The sequence below is a fragment of the Thalia democratica genome, chromosome 1, assembly GCF_965202585.1.
Source record: "Thalia democratica chromosome 1, ktThaDemo2.hap1.1, whole genome shotgun sequence".
Taxonomy (NCBI): domain Eukaryota; kingdom Metazoa; phylum Chordata; class Thaliacea; order Salpida; family Salpidae; genus Thalia; species Thalia democratica.
This window is the reverse complement of record NC_139165.1, coordinates 27,075,210-27,102,264: the sequence shown is the minus strand read 5'-3', so window position 1 is coordinate 27,102,264 and position 27,055 is coordinate 27,075,210. Positions and strand designations below refer to the sequence as shown.

The window sequence follows — 27,055 nt, the reverse complement described above, 5'->3', positions numbered from 1 at the left end:
TAACTTGTTTTTCATGAAACAGTTAAAATCAACTAGTTAACTTAGTCATAAGTGCAAAGTAGAAGGCTGATTAAGAAATGTTTACCTCTTGTCATTTCTTGGAAATTTTTTAACTAAAGTTTAGTTGACTAAAAACTTAATTTATTTTTTTTATAGTGACCTCAAGTTTTAAGGAAACATTTCTTATACAGTTAAAGTTTTGAGAGTTTCAAAAATGACAATAAAAAAAATTTAGTATTTTGTAAAAAATTCAATAATAAAAAAAAGTACTTACTGTAAATATTTTTGTAAACATTTTTATATAATGAATACAACATTTTTTGTTAAATAGCTTCTTTTAGTTTGAATCTTCTATAAGTGACCAATTAAACTTACAAACTTTGACTATTTTTTTCTCTTAAGTAACTTCAAACTTTGTTGTGCAGTTAAACATGTCTTATAGTAAACTCAACAAAATAATAAAAAGTAGTATAAGTAAGGTAGACTCTCTTATGAACTTAATTAAGGGCATAGGGGGGTCCACCTTAGTTTTTACAAGTTGGTCTTGTATAGAGTTTTATCTGAGCTATCAGACATTTGTAATTGCTTGAAAAATTTACAAAAAAATTTTGAGATATGAGCGATCAAAGTTGGTGACCTCAATAGGTTCCTTATGGAAGGCGCAAACTAAAAACGCAAAAATAGACCATTTCACTAAAAATCTATCTCCTCCCTCATTTTTCAACCAATCTTCTTCAAATTTTCTCAGAAAGTATATTATTAAATTTTAAAAAGATTAAATGCAGGAGTTTTTTTTATTTTTAAAAATAAAATTTTTATCAAAAAAAAAACCATCATTTTTTTTGTTTTTTTTTATCTAAAATTTTTATTTTTCAATATTTTTAAAATTCCAACATTCAAAGTCTTTTAAACTGTAAAAGGAACATTTCCTGAAAGTTTGAGGTCTCTAGCTCAAAAAATGAAGGAGAAGATAGATTTTTAGTGATTTTTTTAATTTCAGAGAAAATTTACCCTAAAAAATTTGTTGTCCATTTGTTTGTACCGGAAAAGTTTTATAAAAATTACAATATTTCAAAAGTTATATAAGATTTTTTAATTCTATAAAAACTGGCTTGTAGATTGTACACTTTAAGCTTTCATATAAGATTATATATTATTTTTAGTGAAAAAAAGTGTCGGAACTCCCCCTATGCCCTTAAATGTTATGTAAGTTTTTGAAGTTCATTTTAATAAAAAGTTATGTATGTATATAATGTCTGAGTATTTACTGACAGTACTATCTTTACTTCAGCTTTTATAAGCACAGTTTGTAAAAATTCAATAAATAAATAGTAATACATGCTTTCCACCTGCTTTGGTAGTTTTTTTTTTCAAATTATACAAAAACTTTGGTTTGTACAAGTTTGATTATTTTTTTGCAAAAATCAGGGGATAAATTGGGTTTTCCTAAAACTCTGGCTATATTTTAGTAATTTTAAATTGTATTTATTTCTAGTCATTAAAAAAAAGAAATATAATAAATTATATATACTTAAATAAAACTTTTATGGATATTAGCTTGATTAAAGGCATAAGGGGGTCCAATAGTTTTTTTACTAAAAATAACATTGGCTGCTATATGAAAGTTTTAGGAACAAACTGAAAGCCAGTTTATATATAATTAATAAAAAAAGTACTATTTTAGATATTGTAATTTTTGTTAAAAAAAAATCCAATTCAAGCGTAAGGACCTGCAAATTTTTTGATGTTAATTTTCTCAGAAACTTAAAAATGCATTAAAAATTTATCTTATCCTTCAATTTTTGAGCTAGAGACCTCAAATTTTCAGGAAATGTTCCTTTTACAGTTTAAAAGAATTTAAATGTTGTGATTAAAAAAATTAAAAAAAAGATTAAGATGTTGTTTTTTTTAATAAACTATTTTTGCAAAATTATAAAAATTCCATAATTTAATCTTTTTTAAACTTAATAATGGACTTTCTGTAAAAATTTGAAGAAACTTGAAAAAAAAAGAAGAGAACGATAGATTTTTAATGAAATAGTCTTTTTTTTGTGTTTTGGTTTGTCTCTCTATTATGAACCTATTAAGGTCACTGAATTTGATTGCTTATATCTAAAAAAATACTTTGATGTTTTTCAATTGGTTAAAAATGTCTGATAGCTCAGATAAAACTATAAAATAAGGTCAACTTTTAAAAACTATCACGGACCCCCCAGGCCCTTACTGGTATATTTCAGGTTAAGTTATTTCTTCATTTTTGTTGATAGTTTTGTTAAAATTGTATAATTTTATATGACTGGGCTACATTTTTATCACTTAACACTAATTGAAAATGAATAGACCCTTTTACTCTAAATTAAAAAAATCATTAGCTAAAAAAATAAGTATTTCACTTAAGTTAATCTGATGAACACTACATTTAGAAGTGTCAAAAATTCACAATCATTTAAGCAGAAGTACTCCTGGTTCATTGGTAAAACCAATGTCACACTATATTGTTAAAAAAGAAGACTTTTATTTCGCATTTTTAAGATTTTCTAGGACACTAGATTAAAACTAAGCGCCAAGTATCTCAAAAACTTGAGTCTAAACCTATTTGTATGTCTTTCAATTTTAAAGCTTATTTTTTTCTTAAAATAAACATAACAAGTAACTTTATATTTAATACTGTGATCAATATACAATTATGTAAATGTAATCTTTAAGAACTTATTTGCTTTCAAAACAAGTATTTTGTATAATTTTTAGTTAAACATTCTTTGTAAACAACGAGTTTGTTAGGGTCAGAGCAAGCACCATATCTCATTATTTTTTTTTGCATGCAATTAATTTAACTTAAAACTTTAAACAGCAACACTTCAAGTAGATACACAATATAAAGGGACAGAACTGACAACAACACCATTTTAAGAGTACTTGTATCAAAGCTACAAATGAAATATACAAATCAACTTCAGTAAAGCTTTTGTTTGTGCAACGTTAATTGTAAAATTTTGTTAATATTTTACAGTATCACTTAAATTTGTATGTTTAAGCAAACAAGCGTTACACTTTTTTTATAAAGTCCCAATGGAAAATTTTTATTATAAAATAGTTGAATAATTTCACAAATAAATACCTTGTTTTTATATAAATATCACCTTTTCTGTAGTGTCAAATTGAAAAACAACCTTCGCAGTGTGTACGTTTTGTTCATTACACAAATTTTTCTGAACCAAAAACTCATTAGGTCACAGGATTTTATTTTAAAAGGGAATTTTTTCATATAGAGGTTACTTTTTCAAAAATTATATTGACTTCAAAATAAAAGAAAGTTCTTTTTTAAAGTAACAAAATTATTGTCTTGCGCATAAGAAAAAAAAAAGATTAAGTTTATGAATTTTCTTCACTATTGAGTTTCACACAATTTAAATACAACTTATGAATATTATTCATATTATTTTTTTCTTATAATGAAGACTGTTAATGAAATGTTTTCAGATAACCAGTATAGTTTTTATATATTAAGCAAAAGATATAGTATTATTTTATTTAAATGATGCATAATGACCAAAGTAGTTTTGAAATTTTTATTATCAATGACAGGGTTTACACAAAACCTGGAATTCTGGAAAACCTTGAATTTGAAAAATTTTGAAAAACCTTGAAAAATCTGGAGTTTTGAACAAAAATCACTATAAAGGCTGAAATTTTAAACAATTTTTACATGTTGTGTAGAATTTTTTGATTTTACAAAAAAAAACACCTATCATTATATAGATAAAACATTTTGTTGTCATTAATTTTTTTTGTTGAAAAACTTATTTTAAGTAGCTTAACAGTATCTTTTTGATGTTGTTATACTAATTAACACAGTTTTTAAGGACATAAGGGAGGGGGTAAAACATTTTTTTCACAATTTGATTTTATTTTACATTTTTTTTTAGTAGGCTGCAAGATGCTTTTTACAGATTAAAAATTTTTTTAGTAACTTTTGAGATATACCTGGTCAAAGTTATGGGCAAATTTCTATGTCAATGTCTATTTCTAAATATTGCAAAGAACATTTCCTGAAAGTTTGAGGTAGTTATCTCAAAAAACGTTGGAGAAAATAGGTTTTTAGTGAAATAGTTTATTTATGTTGTTTTAGTTTGTGCCTCCCATTAAGGAAGCTATTGTTTTCTCTGACTTTGACCAGCTATATCTCAAAAAGTATTTTTGATTTTTTTATCTGTAAAAAGCAACTTGGTAAAAACTATATAAAATAAGATTAAATTGGGATAAAATGTGTATTAACCCCCTCCCCTATGCCTTTAATCTTAAACTTAACTTTGAATTGAAAATAGACCTAAATACATGCACTCTCAAAATCTGGAGGAAAGTTCTTAAAAATCAGTAGCAACCCTGCAATGAGTAACTGTTTAAACTTTGTTTTAATGATATAGGGGTAGTAATTTAATATATTTTCTAAAAAAGCTAATGTTCTTCTTTGTTTAAAAAACAAATTTTTACTTGAATATTTTAAAATATAACATTATAGATTTAATTTAGTTTTACATATAGTCATGTTGTAAAAAGATATTATATTTTTCAATGGTAAGTTTCTCAAGTTTTCCGAAAATTTATTATATATCTATTTTCATGAAATTTAACTTAAGTTTTCCTGAAATGTTTCTTGCATTAAAAAAATAAATGTTTAGTAACAATTTAAAAAAGCTTTTTGCTTCCAAAAAGTCCATAAGTAAAAAATTGTCATATTTATAAATGTGTACTTTATACTTTAAAGATGACAATCAAAGTTCTCAACTTAAGTATAAGGAAAATGATCAATAATAAATTTTAAATTTTATTAACAATTCAATGTTTCACTCCCTTGAAACTAGTCATATGATTATCTTTGACTAGTTTCAAGCGAGTGAAACATTGTATTGTTAGTAAAATTTATAATTGATATTTATAAATGAACTAAAAATACATAACTCAAAATTCAAAAAAATCCTCACAATAGGATTGTTCATTTTAAAGTTAAAATTAAACTGAGAGTGCTTGAAAACAAAATGTAGAAAATTTTTTTTTAATAAAACAGTTTTTTTTGTACCTTTTGAACTCTCCAAATTTCTGCGTTTATTAGAGTTGCTATTCTTCAAGTCAAAAAAATAAAAACCGCCTTGAGTAATCCTAAGTTTAAAAAAGTCACAATGTTCTAAGTTATTTTGAAATTTTCTAAAATTATAAATTATCCTGAGTTATCCTAACTTTTTTTCTTATAATTTATTTTTTATAAAGTCATTTTGTTAGTATATTGGTCTTTCTAAGTAAAAACACTAAATTAATGGTATTTTTTTATTTTTCAGGCAATTAATTTTCTCTATTTGCTTATTAACTCAGACCAACTCAGGTCAGTTTGATGAAACTCAGGCTTGGTTTTGATCACTAGTTTTGCTTTTAAGATTGGCAACCATGATATATTTATCAATTGAAGTATGAATTTTTATTGCTTATTTTGTTAACAAATTACTGTTAGTTCTTTTAATGAAGTCTTACATTTCATAAGCTAACAAATATAGCATTGATAGAACTCTGTTAAGTAACTAACTGCATCAAATTAAAAAAATCAGGAACACTCTTTAATTTTCATAAGTAGACTAAGTCCATGGGGGCGTAAGGCTCTTTTTTAAATGTAGATCTAGTTTCAAAATCTTAACTCAGCTAGAAGCTTCTTGTAATGTTTTGTAAGATTGAAAAATTATTTCTGAGTGCATGCCAGAGAGATGTAACCACCATAGTAAAAACAGAGAAAATGTGGCTAAAAACTTATTTTTCTTATAGCGTTTAGGCAATGTTTCTCAAACTTTCTGAACTTAATCTAAACTTGAAAATAAACAACCATGTGTTGGTGTTTTTTTTTTAAATAGACATTTTTCCATTCTTAAAATATTGTTAAAGATAAACATTTATTCTATCTATGATTTAGGCAACTCTTCCTAAAATTTGAAGTTAATGGATTATAAAGAAAAGAAAAGTATAGGTTTCTTCCTTACATCTTTATCAATAACTTTTCACAAAACCTCGAAAGCTACTTGGTTTTTTTTTACCTTATAAAGCATTTTATAAAAAATAAATATGATAAATATAAATAAATAACATTTTTAAATAAATTTATAAGTATATTTCAGTTTATTCTTATGCTTTTATAGAAGCACCAGTGTAAATTTTTGTAAAAAAAATGTTGGACCTCGCCTATGGCCTTATTTCAAGCTTGTTTGGTGTTTTCTGTTTTAATTAAACATGAAGTCCATTTGTTTCTCAAAAATTTGATTTATTTATTGATCTTAGTTAGAGTTGTCACTTACTCTTTTTTAAACTCAAGCTGAATCTTAATAGTTTTGTTTTTATATAAAACCTCAAGATAGTTTTAAAATTTGTTGAAATCTCAGATCAGTTTTTCTCTAGATATTCGATAAGGCTTAGTTGGTTTAACTTCAATATTTTGAAATTTCATAATGAATTTTGTTAAAAAGCTTGGTTTTTATTGGTTTTTAAAAAAAAAAGATTTGAAAAAACTCACAATGACTCAGCACAGTTTTTGGTCAATCAGGACAGTATGTTTGATCAAAGAATGGTGGCCCTAAAGTTCAGAACTAATATTAATAATTAACACCCAAATTGAAAGGATTTTTAATTGTTATGAACCAACGTTGAAACTCAGTACAATACTAACTCAAGTTACTTAAGTGCATATATGTTTACTTATTTCAATTTTTATATACTTAATTTAACATTAATAATTTGAAACTGTCATTTAAAGTTTTGATGTTGTTGCTGCTAATTCTAAAGTAACTATCTTGTTGCTATGTAATATAAGCTTAATCCATGAATTTTTGCTAGGTTGTAGTCAATCAAGTTAACTTACCTCAAAAAGTAACAACTCTGATTCTAAAAAAGACCTTAAAGATTTTGCACAGTACTTATTTTTTTCAAAATTTAACCAACCTCAAAAGTTTTACATTTGTTTTTATTAATTATACTAAACTAATAACAATTTTTAGATCAATTATAACAAAATAATGCACACTTGGCTTTTAGGATTTGACTGCAGCCCTCTTTCCAACTCTAAAGAGGTATTTGATGAGCTGACCGACAAGCTCAAAAGTTCCGGTCTGGGTTGCGCCGTTGTCTACCAAGACAACAGCAGCGTCTTGTACAAAAGCAAGCAACTTGAAGCTGAGTGCAAAATTTTTGCCAACTTTAACAGTTCCCACCTCACCTTGGACGTTCACAGCTTGCAAAAGTGCGCCGCATCAGTTGAGGCAGCGCAGCTGGAAGAAAACATCAGCAAGTGCTCGTTTGTGGAAACGGTCAACAACGGCGCCTACAAGCCCCTGCCTCCGTTCAAGCGCGGAGGGCCAAGGAGGTACGACGTTGGAGCGGGAGGCAACCTGATAGAGTACGACTTTGAGAAGGTGGTCTTCCACGACAAGTCAGAGTACCAGGATGTGAGAATCATGCAGACAAAGCAGTTTGGAAACGTCCTCTACCTGGACAATGACCTGAACCTGGCAGAGAGTGATTTGTCCTACACCCAGGCCATCACCGGAAACGGCAAGCAAAATTACAAGGGAAAAGAGGTCCTTGTTCTTGGAGGGGGAGATGGTGGAATATTGAGACACCTTAAAGACACCGGAGCCAAGATGATTACCATGATAGACATCGATGGCATGGTGGTGGAAGCCGCCAAGAAACACCTGAGGGGAATCTGTGGCGACGCCATGGATGATATGAAGGGAGAAAATTACGTAATAAAAGTTGATGACTGCGTCAAGTGGCTGAAAGTGTATGCAAATGAGGGCAAGAAGTTTGACTTCATCATCAATGACCTGACGGCCATTCCCGTGAGCACCACTCCCCAGGGCAGCCACTGGGACTTTTTGAGGATGATTTTGCAGTTGTCTTTTGATGTCTTGGCAAACGACGGCAAGTACTTCACTCAGGGTAATTCCCTGTTGTGTGAAAACGCGCTGAAGATGTACGAGGACCAATTGGAAGGTCTGAACTGTCCAGTGTCTTTCAGTAAAGAGACCGTTTGCGTGCCGTCCTACATGGAAATGTGGGTGTTCTACACCATATGGAAGAAATTGTAAAATTTTGTTATGTGCCATCTGGAAGAAACTGTAACATTTTTGTTCTACACCATCTGGAAGAAACTGTAACATTTTAGCTCTACACCATCTGGAAGAACTTGTAACATTTTAGTTATATGCCATCTGAAAGAACTTGTAACAGTTTTGTGCTTTTTTGCAGCACCACATTGCATGTTTTTTTATAACAAATAGTCTTACCTCTCACATCATGAGCTTTTGTTTTTTATGGTCAACTCACAAGTTTTTAACTGGACTGCACTGATATGAGAAGTATAAGTTCTTTTATGGTGCAAGTTACAGTGTTTACTTTTTAAAGATTTCGAGCTTACTAGACTAATGTTTTTAGGAAATTTTAACAAGGATTTTTAATTATGCGCTAGATTATTGTTTGCCATATGTTTTAGTATTTTATCGATAGATTTTTAAAGGTAACCAAGTATTAATTAAAATTTAGCTTTTACTGATTTAAACTAACTAGAACTATATTCAGATAATTTTACAGTATCTTTTCTAATTGTTTCAAAAACGGCGATAAATATGAATAGCTTGGCTATGAGGTGAGTTTATAGTGTTTGTTAATTTTTTATTTAAGTTAGTTAAAATGTTTTGCTAAATATAATTCAAAATTATATTTTAATTATTGTTTAAATACTCAACATTTTCTTAATTTTTCTAAAAGTCCAAAAAGTATCTTTTTTTCTACTTAACTAGAAATTTTTTGATCAACGATTAACGATCAACTTTTTTTACATTTACAGTTGTAAGTAAAAACAGGGTTACCATAAAACCTGGAATCCTGGAAAAACCTATAATTTGACAATTTAGGCTAAAAACCCAAGAAAAACCTGGAATTTGTGAAAAAAAACCTGGAATTTTTAACAAAAATCACTAAAAACCTGGAATTTTAAACAATTTCTAAATGTCAACTAGTAATTTTTTGATTTAACACAAAAAATCTATAATGATAAAAGTAGATAAAAGAAATTTGTCACTATCAATTTTTATATTATTTGAAGACACATTTAAAGTAGCTTTACAGTATCTTTTCAACTTAACACAGTTGTTAACCTTTAACTTAACTTAAAACTAAGATAGATTCAAAAACGTATACTTTTCAAAACCTGGAAGAAGTTTCTCACAAACCAGCGGCAACCCTGTAAAAAGTTCTTTAATAACAAAGAAAGTTAATTAAGCTTAAATGCTAAAAAATAATTCATTCTTAAGATTTTTCAAGCATTCAAATATTTATAACATGTCTAAATACTGCAATTACATATTGTTTATAGAAGATAAACTCTGAATGCTACAAAACTTGAATAAAAGTTATAAAAATTAATTGAATACAATATAATTAAAAATCTCAACAGTACTATTAAACTTGGCATTAAATTTCATCAAAAAAAAATGATTCAATAACTTTTATGTTTTTTGAGGCTTAATATTTTTAGCATTACTTGAATGAAATTATTTTAGTTTGTAAAAACATTGCTCCAATACTATTTCAAACGCAAATAAGATGTTATATTATTATTTTATGTCTTTTACTTGTTAAAACATGCTAAAAAATCCTTACAAATTTAAAACGCCTATTTATAAGGTTTTACTAGCCAGAGTTGCCACTTTACCTGGAAACCTGGAATTCGACAATTTAGGCAAAAATAACCTGAAAAAACCTGGAATTTGAGAAATTTTGTAAAAAACATGGAAAACCTGGAATTCGACAATTTAGGCAAAAATAATCTGAAAAAACCTGGAATTTGAGAAGTTTTGAAAAAAACATGGAAAAACCTGGAAATTTGATCATAAAACCTGGAAAAACCTGAAATTTTTAATAAGTTTTACATTATCAGTAGTAAAATTTCGATTTGACACAAAAAATCTATCATTTTATCATCATCAAAAAGTTATTTTATTAAAAAACACAATTAAAGTAACTTCACAGTATCTTTTCAATGTTTTTATACTATTTAATACAGTTTCTTATATAGAAATTACCTAAAACTAAAAATAAACTTAAAAATGCGTACTTTTAAAAACCTGGAAGAAGTTTGGAAAACCTGGAAAAAATTTGAAAAAACGAGTGGCAACCCTGACTAGCACTAGTGTTTTAATTTTTGCAGTAAAAAAAAACTACTGATTTAAGATGTTTTAGTTAAAAATCAAGAAACGTTTAAAATTATGAGTTGAATTATATAAAGTAATTTACCACACACTAATTCATAACCAAATTGTAATAATCTAAGAGACGATTTTGGATACAAGTCTGCTGAAAGACTTTCTAACTACTAAAGGTAAAAGTTATAATTTTTTTGATAAAAAAATGATATTTTTCAGAGGCGACTTCGGAGACAAGCCACGGAGACGAAAGAGAAAGGAACTTTCGAACGAGCAGAAAAACGAAATAAAAGAAGCTTTTGAGCTGTTCGACTCGGACAAGGACCAAAGGATCAACTACCACGAACTAAAAGTAATTGTAACTTATAACTTTAAAACTTGTACTGATTTCTAATACTGTTACACAAATGTTAAGTTGCTTCAGTTTCATTACGAATAATAGTATAAAATAAACACATGATTGCAATTAAAGTCTTAAGTTATTTCGACAGAGTTATCAATACTTTAGGAGTAACATGTTTTAAAATGTGAGCTTATCAAAAAATTTTAAATTTTATGTAAAACTGTAACTGGTTCATTATTTTAATTTGTTTCCATTAAAAAATAAACTTAATTATGCTTAATTTTTTCATTTATTTTATGGTTTAGAATGGTGTTTTTCAAATTTTGCATCTGTACACAAAACTTACTTTATTTTCCACATAAGTTTTCTTGAGCAATTAAAACTTTTTAAAAATATTTCAAATGTGAAGATAAAAAAATAATTTTGATAGTCATAAATAAGTAAATAAGCAGAATCTATCGGAAACAAATAAGCTATGTTAATATTACTATTAGGTTTAAGGCCATAGGGGGGGGGTAGAAGCCATTTTTTGACCAAAAATAACATATAGACTTATATTATAGTAAATTTCATAATCTTTCAGATGCTTTTTAAGATTTTAAAAATATTAAATAACTTTTTTTTTATGACCGGTTATATAAAGGGTTGTCTTTATAAAGGGTATATAAAGGGTAACTTTAAAGCCGTTTTTCTCGAGTTTTTAAAAACGGGCTTTAAAATCTATCTTCTCCTTCATTTTTCAAGCAATCTTTTCAAATTTTCAGGAAATGTTCCTTACATTATGAGAAAAAAACGTTATTTGTGAATTTTAATAATTTTAAAAAATAAAAATTTTATGACAAAAAAAAAAAAAGTGATTTTTTATCAAAAAATTTTTTTTTTTTCAAAAAAAAGGTATTTTTACTTGAAATTTTTTAAAGTCACAAATAACGTTTTTTTGTTATTGTATAAAAAATAGACTGTAAAAGTTTGAAAAAAATTGCTTAAAAAATGAAGGAGGAGATAGATTTTGAATGCATTAGTCTTTTTTTTGCCGTTTTAGTTTTTCCTTCCCCATAAGGAACCTGTTATGCGGCCCGACTTTGGCCGGTCATATTTCAAAAACTAGTTCGAATTTTTAAAAACGGTAAAAAGCAACTTGAAGCTTAGTAAAAACTCTATAAAATAAGATCAACTTGTAAAAAACATGGCCTACCCTCCCCTATGGCCTTAACAGTAAGAGCTACATAATAAATTGTCTAATGTGCATATAATTTAATTTTCAGTTAACTATTGCGTACAGCATTTGAAATTTTGTGAATAATGTTATCTAGTTGTCTTCATTTTACAACGTTGAATTTAAATTATAAGTTCGAGTGTTTGCCTTGCGGCTAGCAATACTTAACTCATTATTTTTGTGATAAGATCATTTCTTAAACAATACAAGTTAGAATAAACTTAAATAACAAGCCTCGATAACCTATAGCAAACAATCTCATTTACATTCTGTTTGCCGTTTTCAATATATCAAATTTTTTTTACAACTTCTTATAATACTATGAATGCTTTTTCGGTGTTTATTTTTAGAATTTTACAAGTTATAGTTACTTTGTAGCAATTGTTGTTAATTTAACAATAACTTAATTAAACATTGTTAAAGCTTAATGTTTGACAAAAAAAAAAGTAAAAATAAATTATAAAAGGCAACAAGTAAATGTGCTTACACAATCGCAATGTTTTTAAATGTCATTTTTTTTTTGACTTTTCATTTTCTCCTTTTAAGATATTTACAGCATTTAAGGTGACTTTCACAGAAAAAAAGTAATATTTTGTAAAAAGTCAACTATATCAAAATATTAACATGTACTTTCTCACCAATCACAGACTTCGATCATCCCCTCTGTTTTACAAAGACAACCCAGTTTTTTAGCAACAGTTTTAAATCAGGGTTGCAAAAAAACTCAGAATCCTGGAATAATGTGGAATTTGACAATTTAAACTAAAAAAGCCTGGAAAAACCTAAGACTTTAAAGAAATTCAATATTAAATAAATAATTTTGTTTAGATACAAAAAATCTATCAAACAGACAAAAAATATATGAATCATTTTTTATTACAAAACATTTTTAAGGTAGTTTTACAGGATTTTTGCAATGTTGTTATACTATTTAACACAGTTTTTTAGTTAAATTTTTAATAACTTTATACTTAAAATAATCCAAAAAGTCGTTTCAAACCTAGAAGAAGTTCAGAAAACCTTGAAGAAATTTACAAAAAAAAAAAAACTTTGATAAATTGTAAGTGAAAGTTAAGCAGCTTTTTTAGACTTTTTTGTGTTTTAACTTCTTATTGTTTAAGTGATAATCTTACCTTTTAAAACTATTTTTTAATTATTCAAATGAAGATGCACTTTAGTTTATAGATTAATAAAACGTGTATATAATATTTGTATTTATTTTAAAGGTAGCAATGAGAGCGCTTGGGTTCGAAGTGAAGAAAGCTGATGTTTTAAAAGTTTTACACGAATACGACAGAAACGAAACCGGAATGATCACCTTCGAAGATTTCAACGAGTGCAGTTAGTTTTTAATCGTTAAAATATTTTGAATATTTCAGGTAGTTTTGATTTAGAATTACAATAAGACTTACAATTCCCACCCGCGATCAATTTCCACCAAATTTTTCTTTCTGTGTTTCTTTATTTATTTTTAATTTTTCATTAACTATTTACTATCACTGTTACCCCCAACCCTTACTTTCGGTCGGTAAGCGATTCTTTGGATTTGATTGGAATTGTGCTCGGGTGGGAACAACATTATTTTGAATCGCGGGTTGTAACAGAGCGGTTCCCATAATTAAGATTAAAATATTTTCATTATTTCAGGTATTTTCAACTTAATGTATATCATTATCTTATTAAATCAAAATATTTGTTTATTTATTTCAAAAACAAATTAGTTTTTAATATATGGGTATAACAGATTTTAATGTATAGATTTAGTTGCTAATTGATTATTATAATTGTTTAAAAAAGTTTTACCATAATACGTTTTGTAAGACTTTATAACTTGTTTTTATATTTGTATATTAAAAATTATTTCATGAAAAAATCCTTATGCAAAATAATTAAAAAAAGTTAAAATTGTCAGAGTTTGAACTGTTTTGTTTGAATATTTATGTACTTAACAAGTTTATGTGCACATTAAATTAATTACATACCACTGCGCACAGGTGTAAGTTTTAAGAAATAATTTGCTATGTTATTTTAAGCTTAAGTAGAACATAAATTAATTAAAAGTAAAATTTACATTTTTTTCATGTCAGTTTAGTATTTTTCCTTAATACAGTAACCTCTCGCATCTTTACGCACTCGTGACGTTACGCTTTCTCGTTTAGTTACGCATTTTAAAACTCTAAAAATTTCATAAAATTAAGATTTAACTTTTTTTATTTTGCACAAATTAGGTTTTTTGTATATTTTTAATTTAAAATATGTTTTTAAATGCTAATTCACCTCTCTATTTCTTTAGACTTTGTAAACTTATGTTAATTGACTAATTAATGAACAATTAACTATACCTCAGTATATCATAAATTTTGTTAACAATAAGAGATTGATATTTATGTTTTTGTTCAAAAGAAGAAATCCATTACAGCACCAAATGCACCAAATGCATATTTTTGTAAAAGGCTATAGAAACAAATTTTTATATAGACAGCACACCATTTCTTAATTGTAAACAAATGCTTAGTTATAAATAGATTTTTCTAACTGGAATAGAATATAAATGTTAAGTATCAAATAAGTCGAATATTAATAAAGAAAGAACCTACTTATTATTAAAATTAGTAAAATTTTTCTACAAGTATTATTATTTTATACAAATTTAATTTTTTTTTTAACAGTTGTATAGCTTTATCTTTTGTTTTATATTTATAAATAAAGTAAACAAATTGTTTAAAGTGGGAAAGTCCCCAGTCTACTTTTAACTAGAAGCAATATCAAAAAACATCCGTTGTAGTAAGTATATATGGTACCTCTCGTATCTTTACGCATTTTTTCTGTGAAACAATGTGCGTAAATAAGCGAGAGGTTTCTGTATATGTTTTAAGAATTTTGGAATACTTAATCTGTCTACAAGCATTAGTCTTTTTCTATTCGAGTTTTTATAAATTATCATTTAATACCTAGCTATTACTATGCTATATTAAATTGTTTGAAAATAATTTTACAAATTTAGTTAGATTATTTAGTTTGTCAACTATTTTGATATAAAATATGTTTAAGATGTTAAGGCATAAGGAGTGGAGGTGAAACATTTAATAAAATATAGTCTTATTTTTTACATACTTAAATTCGCCCTAAACTTGAGTTTAGTACCCAAATTTGGTCACCCCATTTAAAAAAGGATATTAACAAAATTGAATCTGTGCAAAGGAGTTTTACCCGTCATATTTGTAATCGTTGCAACATATCTTACACGTCATATAATGATAGAATGATTAAATTTGGATTGAAATCACTGGAATATAGAAGATGGGAATTTGATTTATTAATTCTTTACAAAATTATCAATGGCAAATATAAAAGTTTTTTTAACCAGTTTTTTAATTTTTCCCAAAATAAATATCAACTAAGAGGAAATAATTTGAAAATAAAATGTAAACATGATTTTCAAAACAGTCAGTGGCAAGGCGCATTTTTTCACAGAGCAAAAGCTATGTGGAACAGACTACCTCAGGATATAGTATCTTGTGAGAGGGTAGAACAATTTCGTTTAAAGCTAAAAAGATTTGACTTAAATACGATAAATACCAGTAAAATTAACTAATTTTCCACTGTAACAAAAGGAAAAATATTCGTTTTCCTACGCCTCCCCCCTACAAACTATTAGTTTACTTATATATTTTGTAGTTATGAATATTGTTTTATAAGCCATGATTTTAGACAAACTTCTTTACTGTGTGTACTAAGTAATATATAAATTTGAATTTTTTGAACTGAATTTTCAATTTAGTTCATTTGTTTATCATATTGTGTTTAACTTTGTGTTTCCATTTAAATTATGTTTGTATATATATATATGTATAATTTATCTTAAAGTTTTGAATATAAGTTTATTTTCTTTTTCTCTTTTTGTGTGTCCTGTTTAAGTGGCTCAGGTTTTGATGCCTGAGTCCAACATTGCACAATAAACAATATAATAATAATAATAAATAAGCTGCTTCTTAGTTCTTACTAATTACCGCTTGGTAAAATTCAAAGTAACTTTTGAGATATAAATACGTGATCAAAGTTTGAGCGTTCAATAGGTTCCTTATGCTAGGCGGAAATTAAATGGGTAAAAATAGACTATTTGACTAAAGATCTATCTCCTACACTTCTTAAGCAATTGTTTTAAAACTTTCTAGAGTAATCTGTAGTAATTTATAACAATTTTTTGAAACATTTTTAATTTTTTTATGAATATTTTTTAACAAAAATATACAAGTAAAACTTTTTTTTGAACTATGGTCATAAATTTTTATTATGGCATTCTTTTCGAAAATGCGCTTTCGATGTTTGTAATATTAAAATATACACTTCCTGAAAAAATGAATTAAGTTTCTATATAAATTAAAAAGGAGATAGATTTTTAGTGATATTTTCAAAATTCCGAGAAAATTGGCCTTGAAACTTTTTGATTCCATACGGTTGCATCGGAAATTTTTACAAAACTTGTTATATCTCAAAAGTTAATTGAAATTTTTTGATTCTAGAAAAAGTGTCTAATAGTATATACTCGTAATAAAAGCTTCGTAATAAAAGCCAATGTTAATTTTTTGTAGAAAAAAAAAACTTCCCTATGCCCTTAATTAAATTTATATACAGCTGTTGAAATTTAAAATCAATTAGTTTTGAAAGAAAGTTTTGTATAAATGCAAATAAAAAGCATATTGTGTTTATGATTTTCCATTAACATTTTAAAAATAAATGTTATTACAGCAGACAAAAAAAAATTACAATAAACAAACTAAAATAAATATTGTTACAAAAAAACAAACAGTGACAGAGAAGATGCTGAACCGAGATCCAAACGAGGAATTGATAAAATCTTTTAAAATGTTTGACGATGACGACACGGGAAAAATATCTGTTAGTTTGTTATTGTACGTCTTGAAAATAATAAAAACTTTAAGAGTAATAAAATTTGTATTTGGTTAAAAAAATATCACTTTTTAGACTGATTTTTGGAAACATCATTTACCTGAAGCTTTCTTTAAATTATATTCTTAATTTTGTTATATCTTGTAAACTCTCACTAATTCAAAACAGCTTTGTAAAGATATAATTTTTTTGTTCATTTAGATAATATCAGGTTTTCTTAAAGCTCGTTAATTCATTTTTATGTTTTAAAACTTGAATGATCTACCTTTACAGGTGGTCTTTTCAATTTTTTATTAAACATTTAAAATTTATACCACTTAATTTTATTTATTTGTTTTATTATTTCAAGATTTGAGTACAAGTATGTTTAAAATTAGTTTTTCGTACTTGAATTTAGGTTTTCTCAGTAAATTAAACATTTTCAAGATGACCCTAGCTGCAACAAGCTACATGTATTAACAGCTTACATTGAATAAACTGACAACTTTTTTATACAAATTCAAAAGTAAACATGCTTATTCCCATATACTGTAAATAAGTCTAGTATCTGATAACTCCGTTAATTTTTTAACAAAATTTTGTATCATAATTTTAACTAAAAGTCATGTTAGCTCTAATTAGTTTGTTAACTGGGTCAAAATGGAGTGTTTAAATAAAGAATGAAAAAAAAAGGCGGAGTCAACACATTTTTGTATATTTCTTGTGCCCTCATTTATTTTTTAGTGACTTCAGGAACTTCAAGCTTTTTTTTTCAAACAATAGTTTGGTTCACTTGTTCTATTAATTTAAACAGCAAACAATGGCAATCACTATATAACTTGATTCTATTACTTTAATTGTGTCTTAACACTTAAGGTACAAAATGTTTTGAACTAATTTGATCTTAATACTTTTATTGTATAACAACTTAACTCTTTAGGTACTGAATTTTTGAACGAATTTAATATTATTTCAGGTCCGTAACCTGCGTAGAGTGGCACGTGAATTGGGCGAAGATGTTAATGAGGACGAATTGAGAAGCATGATCGATGAATTCGATTATAACGGTGACGGAGAAAGTTTGTTATTTTATTTAAAATTAGAATAGTATAATCAGGAATATATTTTATCAACTAAATTTATGTTTTATAAAACAGGGTTGCCAAAGAATCTAAAATCTTGGAATTTAACAATTTAGGCTAAGAAACCTAAAATTTGAGAAATTTTGAAAAAAACCCTGGAATTTTTAACAATTTTATCATGTTTAGAAGTAAAATTTCGATTTGACACAAAAAATCTATCATGTAGATAAATAATTTTTATCATCATAAATTTTTTTTTTATAAAAAAAATCATTTTAAGTAGCTTTAAATCTTAAAGTATATTTTCAATGTTTGTACTATTTAATACAATTTTTACCTTATACTTAACTTTAAACTAAATAAAGTTTTAATTAAACCCAAAAATGTGTTCTTTTAAAAACTTGGAGAAAATTTGCCAAAAACATTTGGCAACCTTGGTAAAAGCATTAGTAAGTAAAAGTTATTTTTGAAGTTTGTTTTTTTTTATTCTGATTTTTTCAAAAAGGTACATGATATACTAAGCATCAGATTTTTTTTTAATGTTAAGATAAGGTAAATATTACAAACCTTTTCAGCGACACCAACAATACAATTTATATGTTTTATATTGTTTTAAAAATTATAGTTTTGTATTGAAGTAAATAACTGCAAAACAAGTACTTTCAATAATGTTGTGAATGCATTCCAAAACATTAATGAAGTAGTTAAATATCTTTACTTGTTTATCTATTGAAAATGATTTTTAGTGTATAACTACTTTAATTTTGATTTATTTCAATATAAACCTTTAATACAGAGTTCAAGTTATTACAAACGACTTCTAAATTTTCACCTAAAAAAAAATTTTTACTTAAAAATACTCTTTTACTAAAATGTTATTTTTGTATTACAGTTGACTTGGAGGAATTCATAGCACTAATGACCAAAGAACATTATTGATAAAAGATAAAGTTATATGAAAAATAATATTACCTTAACATTTTTTGACATTCTTAAAATTTTATCAATATCATTTCTTAGCCCACACCATTCTTGATAAAACAATATACATTGTCAACAAAATTCCTAAATAAAATTAATTTTCAATGCTTAACATTCCTTAATCTATTTAAAGTATTTTGTAAAATTATATTTAAACATCTCAATTAAAAGTGACCAAATTAAAGTGACCAAAAAATTTGTTCATCTTTTGCACAAAATATTTTTATTAAATTGATTTTAATTTTTTGCATTTGTTTCATTTTATGCTTCTTTTTTATTTATCTCTGAAAGTTTATTAAAGATACTTGAACTATTCTAACACATTCTGACCATTAATTAAATATAATTTTTAAACAGTTAAATAAAATGCTTAACATTTTAATTGACAAAGTTTATGATTTATTCATATCCCACGCATATTTTTTCCTTTTAAATTTCACAACATTTTCATTATTAGTACTGATATTTTATCAACGTGTTAAAAACTTCCAACAAAATTTATAAACGACAAAATTAATTGAAAATATATGTCTCATAATGTATATTAGTTATTTTTACCTGTTGTTGTTAGTTTTTTAAATATTTTAAAAAATTGTAGTAAATAAAATAGATTGTTTATCAATAAACAATCCTTATTACCTTTACATTGACCAAATTTATTCATGTCCCAAAAAATATTTTCCCCATTTAAGTTTCATAGAATGTTCATTTTGTTTAAACTTTTTTATTAAAACTAACAAAAATTTAAAACAATTTTTTACTTGACCAAATCTATTCACATTACACAGAAATATTAACATCAAAATTTTAATTGACCAATTTTATCTCCAATTTTAACCCCAAATGTTCACAATTGTCTGTTCTGCCTTTTTGTTCATTTTGTTTAATTTTTTTATTAAAACTAACAAAAAATTACAACCAATTTTTACTTGACCAAATTTATTCTCATTCCACAGAAATACTCCCAACATAATCCTCACAATTGTCTGTTCTGCCTACTCGGTAAGGCTAGAAACGCGACAATAATAAATTCACTCAATAAATAACAACAAAATAAAAGTTTATATTTTATTCTCATTCCACAAAATATTATTATTCCATTTTAACCCCAAATGTTCACAATTGCCTGTTCTGCCTGCCGGAGTGGCTCAGCAACAAAATAAATATAAATAAATACAATGATAAATAACAAAATTTAAAACTAAAATTTATTCATATCCCTCACAATACATAATATATAAGGAATTTTCTATTTGACAATTCTATCTCCAATTTAAACCCCACAATTGTTCACAACTGCCTGTTCTGCCGGCTTGGGTGGGTCAACAAGGCCACGATGTCGTCGAAGGTGTCCATGTTCTTCACGATGTATAGGTGGGTGGACCATAATAAATCGGTCAGTATGACGTTGTTCCCCTCGTCCGGGACCACCTTCTGCTTCAGAGACGGGTTCAGTCGGAAGAAGTAGGCGTCTAAAGAGTCGCACCTGGGAAAATTGGTTGTTTATGAATGTTTGTTGAGTGTTTAAAGGTATATGAGTTTTTGCCGTTTTGAAGTAGAAACTGTTACATGTGCTTTTTAAGGTCTAAAGAGTCGCACCTTGAAAAATTGGTTTTTTATGAATGTTTGTTGAATGTTTAAAGAGATAAGAGTTGTTGCCGTTTTTTAATGAAAAGTATTTCAGAAGGTTGATTTGCTGTTTAGAATTAGCCCTAAAATGACTAAGTAAAATGTACAAGTTTGGCAGTTTGTTAAAAATTTTTGTTGAATAAGTAAAAGTAGAATTTGTTTTATTCAAAAGTTTGAAATTTAGGTGTTTAAAAAAACTTTTTTTTTTGTGGCGTGTGATTTAATTAAAATTTATTTAATTGTTTTATAAAAGTATTTACTTAAAATTTGAAAATAGTCTTGAATTATTGTTTTGAACTGCATATAATTTATTATTCTGGAGTGTTTTTAGATACAAATACATTCTTTTTAATTGACCTTGGAAAAAACTGATTTATTTTTTGAAAAAAAGTGTTTTAAATTTGATAAAAACTATTGTATAGTATAGAATTTTAATTTAAACATTTTTATTAGTATAAGCTAAGTGCTGTTTAAATTTGATGTTTTCATCTATTTTTAAAAATTGTTTGTTTATGTATAAATTTGCTCTTTTTCATATTTTTTAATGCATAAGCATCATTTTCAGAACTTTTATGATAAAATTTTAGTTACTTTTTACACAAATTTTTGTTAGTATTTAATAATTACTGTATAGCTTTTTAAGTTTGATTTTTTAATTTAGATGATATTTTAAACAACTACTGTTTTGTTCATTTACAATATTTGAACACTATGATAAAATAAATTTGAAAATACTTATTCTATTATAAATAAATAGTTTTTTTCGTATTTTGCGATTAAAAAAAAAGGTATTTGTTAAAATCATAATCAAAATTAATAAACCTCTGTAATTAAGTATAAGAAAACTATGAAAAATAGTATACTAAGTGATAGTTTTTTTAATTTTTTAGTATACCTTTCAAACTTTTAGTCAAGTTTATACCAAGTTTCTTGATAATTGTTTTATTTGTTATAAAATAGAAAACTAATATTAATTTCATTTACAAAAAGGTAACGTCGTTAAACCTTCTTCAGGTCTTTATCAATATTATTGAATAAATAAAACGTATATTGAATAAGATAAAAAAAAACAATTATTCTTCGAAAACAATTTCTGAAAAAAGTTTAAACCGCATTTTTCGGCTTAAAGGGATTTAAATACCTTTCTGGTGTATGCGTCGTCAGTAGGATAATTGAGAGGCTAGAGTATTTTTTTATTTACAAAACTTTTGTTTTTGTATCACTTTACATCCTTACAGTTAGGTGTGTGATACATTAAATTTATGTTATAAAATAAGTTAAAATTAAAAAGTAAATCTGTGCAGTACTATTTTACGGTTATTTGTATTGTTTTAAGCAACATGCAAGTTTTTTGCTGAAAAATTTTAAATAGGATTTCAAAATATTTTTTATTCAGTTTTTATGATATTTATAAAAGTTTGAATAAAGTAACAACTTTTATGTTATAAAATTTTTAGAATATATCTAAAATAATACTAGTAACTATGTGTAAGTTAACTTATACAAACTTTACTCTTTGTTTTTTAAACTCTTTATTTATTAAATCCACTTTCTTTATACTAGTATTACCAACAAAATAGTAGTTTATTCCAGTTAAGTGTGTTCTCATACTTTTGATTCACATTAAAAAAAGTTTAAAGGTAACAGTGAGGCTTAACTTTTTAATGATAAAAAATTTAAATAGTGTTGTACATAAACGAATAAAACCACAATTTTAATTTTTCTCCAAGTATTTCAGAAGCTTGGTAAGAAAATGGGATCAGTTTTATTTTCACCACAAAACATTGCTCAATTTTATCTAAAAGTTAAAATAAATATTTGCATATCTTAACATTTATTTGAATATTTTATTGAATGGGATATAAAGGTTTTTGAAAAGCAAGACAAGTTGTTTAATGACTAATCATTTTATGTGAGATTATTAATTTTTTCTTTCAAAAGCTAATTTAAAAATTATACTGCACCACATACAAAATTCAGTAGTGGCACAGAACTGTTTTATTAGGTTTTGAGGCCTGTTTTTTTGTTTATAATCGATAATTAAAGCTTTTATAATTAAAAAAAAAATTATCTAGTTTTTTAATAAAAATGCACCAATTTAAGTAAAACGATAAAACTTTGACAATAAGTAGAAATACTAAAAAATTTTTTGAAAGTTATTTTATGAACTGAAAATAAATTAACAGACATTTAAGATAATTCTAAAATTCTTGTGGCTTGATGTCGGAGCGGTCTTAATGACGGACTTGATAACTCTTTAAGTTGAGCGTTGCAATACAAAAAATACTCGACTCCACAAACGAAAGGTTCCTTTGTACACCAGGTCCTTAGACCAAATTTTTTAGCGCTTTTTATATTGTTCAATAAATACTTCAACCATTTAAAGAACGGCTTTTAAAAAAGTACAGGGTTTTAGCAAGGTGTGTATAACAATAGATTTACTATTCACCAAAAAAGTTATATGTAACTTGAACCACATTTTCAGTTTCTAAAAAAAAAACAGTTACTTTTTAGTTTTTTATTATTTTAACTCAATGAAAAATTAAGCTGTTAAACTGTTTTTTGATTGTTGCAAATGCATCCATTTTAAATGATAATACCTTTCTATAACATTTATAAACAATTATTTAGAATTTGTAATATTTTAATTTCACATGAAGTATAGTATTTTGAAAACAACTTTTAAACTAGGCTGATATCAAATTTGAATTCAAAGTCGTCTTGCATATTAAAGTGTTAGTTCTAGGAATTCTAGTCAGTTATGTTTTATTTATCAAATTTTTAGACCATAAAAGATATACTTGTTTTAAAACCTCTTAGTTGTGTTATAACTTATTTTAAAACTTTGTTTTTCAACTAACCACGCCTTAGCCCTTTGTACCTGGTGAGAGTTGGGTTCTGTGACGCTTTGTATGAGTATCTGGTGCAGATTGATTCCTGCGTACGCGTTGTTCATCAGGTCTGATGGCAGGGCGCTCCTCTTGATTTCCAACCCACTAAAAATTTTGTACAAGTTAAAAAAAAGAGTGAAGTTTTAAAGTTTTTTTTTGTGTTTAGTTATAAGCAAAAAAATTACTAAATGAAAATTTTAAAACTTGTTCAAGATTAATTTCGAGTAAAAAATCATTGATGAACTTTTCTTAAAATATTTTCTATGATTTTCTAAAATCCTTCAAACTTGTTGCGTATAAATTTATAATATGAAAAGTAGTCTTAACAGAGTATTCGTTAAAAATGAGCATCTAAGTTAAAACTAAAGTACTCTAATTACAAAGTGCCTGATAAGGTTTTTAAACTGTAGCTGTTATTAGCATCAGAAAACTACATTTTATTTTAAACTAATCTGGTAAGAACATATAACGTTAAAAGTTTACCCTTCCAGCGATTTGGTAGGATTCTTTCCTGTTCCGACTGAAACCACGATACCGACGGTTCCAATGTTCTTGCTGGATCTGATGTGGGTTTTGGATCCGCTCGACTGCTGCCCGGGAACTTTGAGCGATGTTGATGGGCACCTCAGCTTTTGGTTTCTGTTTTTTTATCAGATGTTGTGTTAATTTTTACTGATTTGTCGAAACGTGCAAATGCTTCTTATTTTTTTATTGTAACATATTTAGTGGAGTTTTTAACTAAGATTAAAATGATTAGTGTTTTAGTGTTCGTAATTATAACTATTAAACATTAAAAAACGATTTAAGAAAATATATTTATTTATGCACTAATTAAAAACTGACTGAGTTAATTTTCCTTATTTTTTAGAAATAAAACTAAAACACTACTCTAACACTTTGGAAGCTCACATGCAAAAATATTTCCATACAATAATTTTATGTAAGTCAGATCTATCTTACTTTAGTTTCGCTAATATTTAAACGAAAATGTTTTAAAATATAGACAAAAAAATTGGTCGAAAAATAAGTTTAACTATTTTCAAACATTCACAACCTGTGATTGGACATTTCCTGAAGGCCGTCCAGCGTGGGATTGTTCGCAATAATTCCCCCGTCTATGTAGTCGTCGATGGGTGTCGCGTAGTGGGGGATGGTCCCCGTGTACCGGGCGATCTTCCACAGGGGCACGTTCGGGTCCAGGTCGTGCCTAGATGCCATCTGCTCCTGCGTTTCCATGCCAACACTGCCATCCCAAACCTGGGTGCTGAACCTTTAATTAAAAAAAAGATTAGTTAAGTAATGAATAAAATTGAAGTAAATTGTTTATTGAAGGACAAAAAGTGCTCAAAATAATTGGTCTTAGTAACCTGGAGTACGAATATAAATCTAGCATCTTTAAATGTAACTTTATACTAAAAATAGGTATTCAAAAAAAAAAACAACTTTTTAAATAAGGTGTCTTAGATACTAGTATAGTCATCTGAGTAAATTAATTGTAAATCTTCAATTAAAACCTTTCTAATTTTTATAGAAAAGAAAAATACTTTTTGTTCTAAGAAAACAATAAGCATCTGAGTAACTTCATTCCAAACCAGTACGTCTGAGTTTAAGTAAATTAAAAAAATCCAAAATTCATTCCAAACCTGCGGTTGTCGTTGAAGTTGACGGGCGCACCGAGGTCGTAGTTGCGGAACATGTGCAGTTTGGCGGGGATCCTGTCGGCGAGCACCGCGGTGACCACGCACTTGGGGTTGCTTGGCAACGTGCGCATTGTCTCCCCCTCCCCGTCGAACTGCTTCTTCAGAAACCTGTTGAAGTTTAATACTTAGTTGAAACAAATTTAATAAAATCAATTTGAAGATTCATATATTTAGAAATGTAACAAATGATAATTTTTAAATAATTTCAAAATATTACAAAATTTACTGTGACTCATTGTCACTGCAAAACGGACTTTAAAGCAATAAAAAAATATTAGTTGGCAAAATTTGATAAAACATGTACAAGTGTTTTATCTAGATGTTTAAAATGTAGGAAATCTTATTTTAAACCTGTTGAAGTTTTCGTTGCTGTACGGCTTTGCGCCGAAGAAGACCTGCTCTTTCAGGTGGAAGCACGCCCTCAAGGTTTCAACTGCCGGTTTTCCCCTGCAGTAGCACATGGCAAAAATCCCTCCGACGCTGGTGCCCACTATCCAATCGAACAGCTCGCAGATCTTCTTTCCCGTCTTCTGCTCAATCACCATCAGTATCTGCGCGATGACCATCCCTTTCACACCACCGCCGTCCAGCGACAACAACGTTGGAAGCTGGACTTTCGACTTGTCTATCGACGAAACGTCTATCTTTGAGTTGCAGTGTCCCACCCCGCAGGACGTGCTACTTTCCTGTAACTTTTCCAAAACCAAAACGTCCTTTATCTTGCCCCTGCCCACCACAATCTCGTACGGGGTGGCCACCCTGTGATTTTTAATCTTGGCGTCGGCCTCAAAGCACAAGAGGAATTTTATGATGTGCTCGAAAGTTCCGTACGCGGCCGAATGCAGAGGCGTGTCGCCGTTCTCGCCCTGCGCGTTTATCTCGCAACCGTTGATGACGCAGAAGATGACCATGTCTAAATTGCCCTTTCGCGCCGCCACGTTGACGGGCCGGTTGCCGTGGCGGTTGACGAATTCCAATGACGTCATGGGTTCGTTGTCGTACAAAAGCTGAGCCTCGTCGACGCGCCGGCACCAGTGGAGCGGAACGGATTGGTGTTTCTCACAAGTGGCGTTCACAGCATCCGGGCACCTTTCAAGCAAAAGCTTCAGCACCTTGGTCGCTTTGTGCTTGCACGCGTAGTGGACCGGCGTGGCGACTTTTCCTCTCGCCACCGGGTCGGCCCCGAACTCGAGCAGGACTTTGCACTTCGCCTCGCTGTTGCTGATCGCCACCTGGTGCAACGGAGTTTCTCCTTTGGCGTTGAGCGCGTTGATCGCTCTTGAAATTTCTTCCGCCGGGGCGTGCTGGAGAGCGGCGCACACGAAACCGTCGTCCCTCATTTTGACGCACAGGTGCAGCACGTTGTCGAGCGACGCGTCGGTGTGGAGAATCGTCGCTCCGGCCTGGATCAGCTCCTTCAATACCCGCGAGTAGCCCTTCTGAATGGCTAATTGGACGGGAGAAACTCCGTCCACGACCGTGTTGATGCCGCCCCTGACCCCCTCGGATAAATAGACCCCGGTTATGTTGGCGTAGACGGCCAAATGGGTCGGGGTGTAGGTCAGGTTGCTTAGCAACATGTCCGCCATAAGCTTCAGCTGCTCTACGGTGACCTGCGGATAGTTGCGGGTTATTTCGGCCAATGAGCTGTCGAATTTGTTGTACGCGTCTCTCGCTAATTGGCCCACGTCGTTGGACAGCTCGAACACTTTGTGGACGATGCGGTCCTTGACCATGTACAGCGCGGTCCTGCGGTCGTCTTGGAAGAGCTGAAGCGGTCCCGATGTCTCCACGAGGTTCTCGCGGTCGGGAAGGGTGCGGCTGCAGAAGATTTGAGCGGTTTGCTCGATCAGGTTCTTGATAAAGTTGCTCATCTTGATTTTGATTGGTTAATACATCACGACAGTAAAACTGAAAAAAAAAAGTTTACTTTGTTAAAGTTATTGTTCTGGAACCAAATTATTAAGCATTTACTTATTTTATCATACAACTACAAGCTTTTTAAAGATCATTTTTAGCTCGTTAACCTTAAGAGTATTACTAACATGAAAAATATTGTTTTAAAACTTGATTAAAGTTTGTTAAGCT

General features: G+C 28.3%; 3 protein-coding genes across 4 annotated transcripts; 2 read left to right on the top strand and 1 right to left on the bottom strand.

Moving 5' to 3' along the window:
- Window positions 1-7,045: 7,045 nt before the first annotated feature.
- Window positions 7,046-8,622, top strand: LOC145847810 (spermine synthase-like). Its single transcript, XM_082953732.1, has one exon. It carries the CDS (start codon window positions 7,047-7,049, stop codon window positions 8,118-8,120), a length of 1,074 nt encoding a protein of 357 aa, XP_082809858.1. The 5' UTR covers window position 7,046; the 3' UTR covers window positions 8,121-8,622.
- LOC145847823 (centrin-3-like) lies at window positions 8,618-19,095 on the top strand. 2 transcript variants are annotated; one of them, XM_082953735.1, is made up of 6 exons: window positions 8,618-8,677; window positions 10,455-10,587; window positions 13,021-13,135; window positions 16,605-16,693; window positions 17,661-17,763; window positions 18,659-19,095. In XM_082953735.1, exons 1-6 carry the CDS (start codon window positions 8,658-8,660, stop codon window positions 18,703-18,705), a joined length of 507 nt encoding a protein of 168 aa, XP_082809861.1. In that variant the 5' UTR covers window positions 8,618-8,657; the 3' UTR covers window positions 18,706-19,095. The 2 variants fall into 2 exon arrangements, with proteins under 2 accessions (XP_082809861.1, XP_082809866.1); XM_082953740.1 differs by lacking the exon at window positions 18,659-19,095 and adding an exon at window positions 17,842-17,925.
- A 942-nt stretch (window positions 19,096-20,037) lies between these two features.
- On the bottom strand, window positions 20,038-26,841 carry LOC145834917 (85/88 kDa calcium-independent phospholipase A2-like). Its single transcript, XM_082942451.1, has 6 exons — window positions 25,319-26,841; window positions 24,911-25,075; window positions 24,322-24,537; window positions 23,751-23,906; window positions 23,238-23,372; window positions 20,038-20,233 (listed from the first exon to the last, which is right to left on the bottom strand). The coding sequence occupies exons 1-6, from the start codon at window positions 26,839-26,841 to the stop codon at window positions 20,038-20,040; spliced, it is 2,391 nt and encodes a 796-aa protein (XP_082798577.1).
- Window positions 26,842-27,055: the final 214 nt, after the last annotated feature.

Coding starts and splice junctions, on each gene's coding strand:
- LOC145847810 (XM_082953732.1), top strand. CDS start 7,047: ATGCACACTTGGCTTTTAGGATTTGACTGCAGCCCTCTTTCCAACTCT.
- LOC145847823 (XM_082953735.1), top strand. CDS start 8,658: ATGAATAGCTTGGCTATGAG. Junction 8,678..10,454: donor ATGAATAGCTTGGCTATGAG/GTGAGTTTATAG, acceptor GATATTTTTCAG/AGGCGACTTCGGAGACAAGC. Junction 13,136..16,604: donor CGAAGATTTCAACGAGTGCA/GTTAGTTTTTAA, acceptor AAAAACAAACAG/TGACAGAGAAGATGCTGAAC.
- LOC145834917 (XM_082942451.1), bottom strand. CDS start 26,841: ATGAGCAACTTTATCAAGAACCTGATCGAGCAAACCGCTCAAATCTTC. Junction 23,907..24,321: donor CAGGAAATGTCCAATCACAG/GTTGTGAATGTT, acceptor ATAAAAAAACAG/AAACCAAAAGCTGAGGTGCC. Junction 23,373..23,750: donor CCTACCAAATCGCTGGAAGG/GTAAACTTTTAA, acceptor CAAAATTTTTAG/TGGGTTGGAAATCAAGAGGA.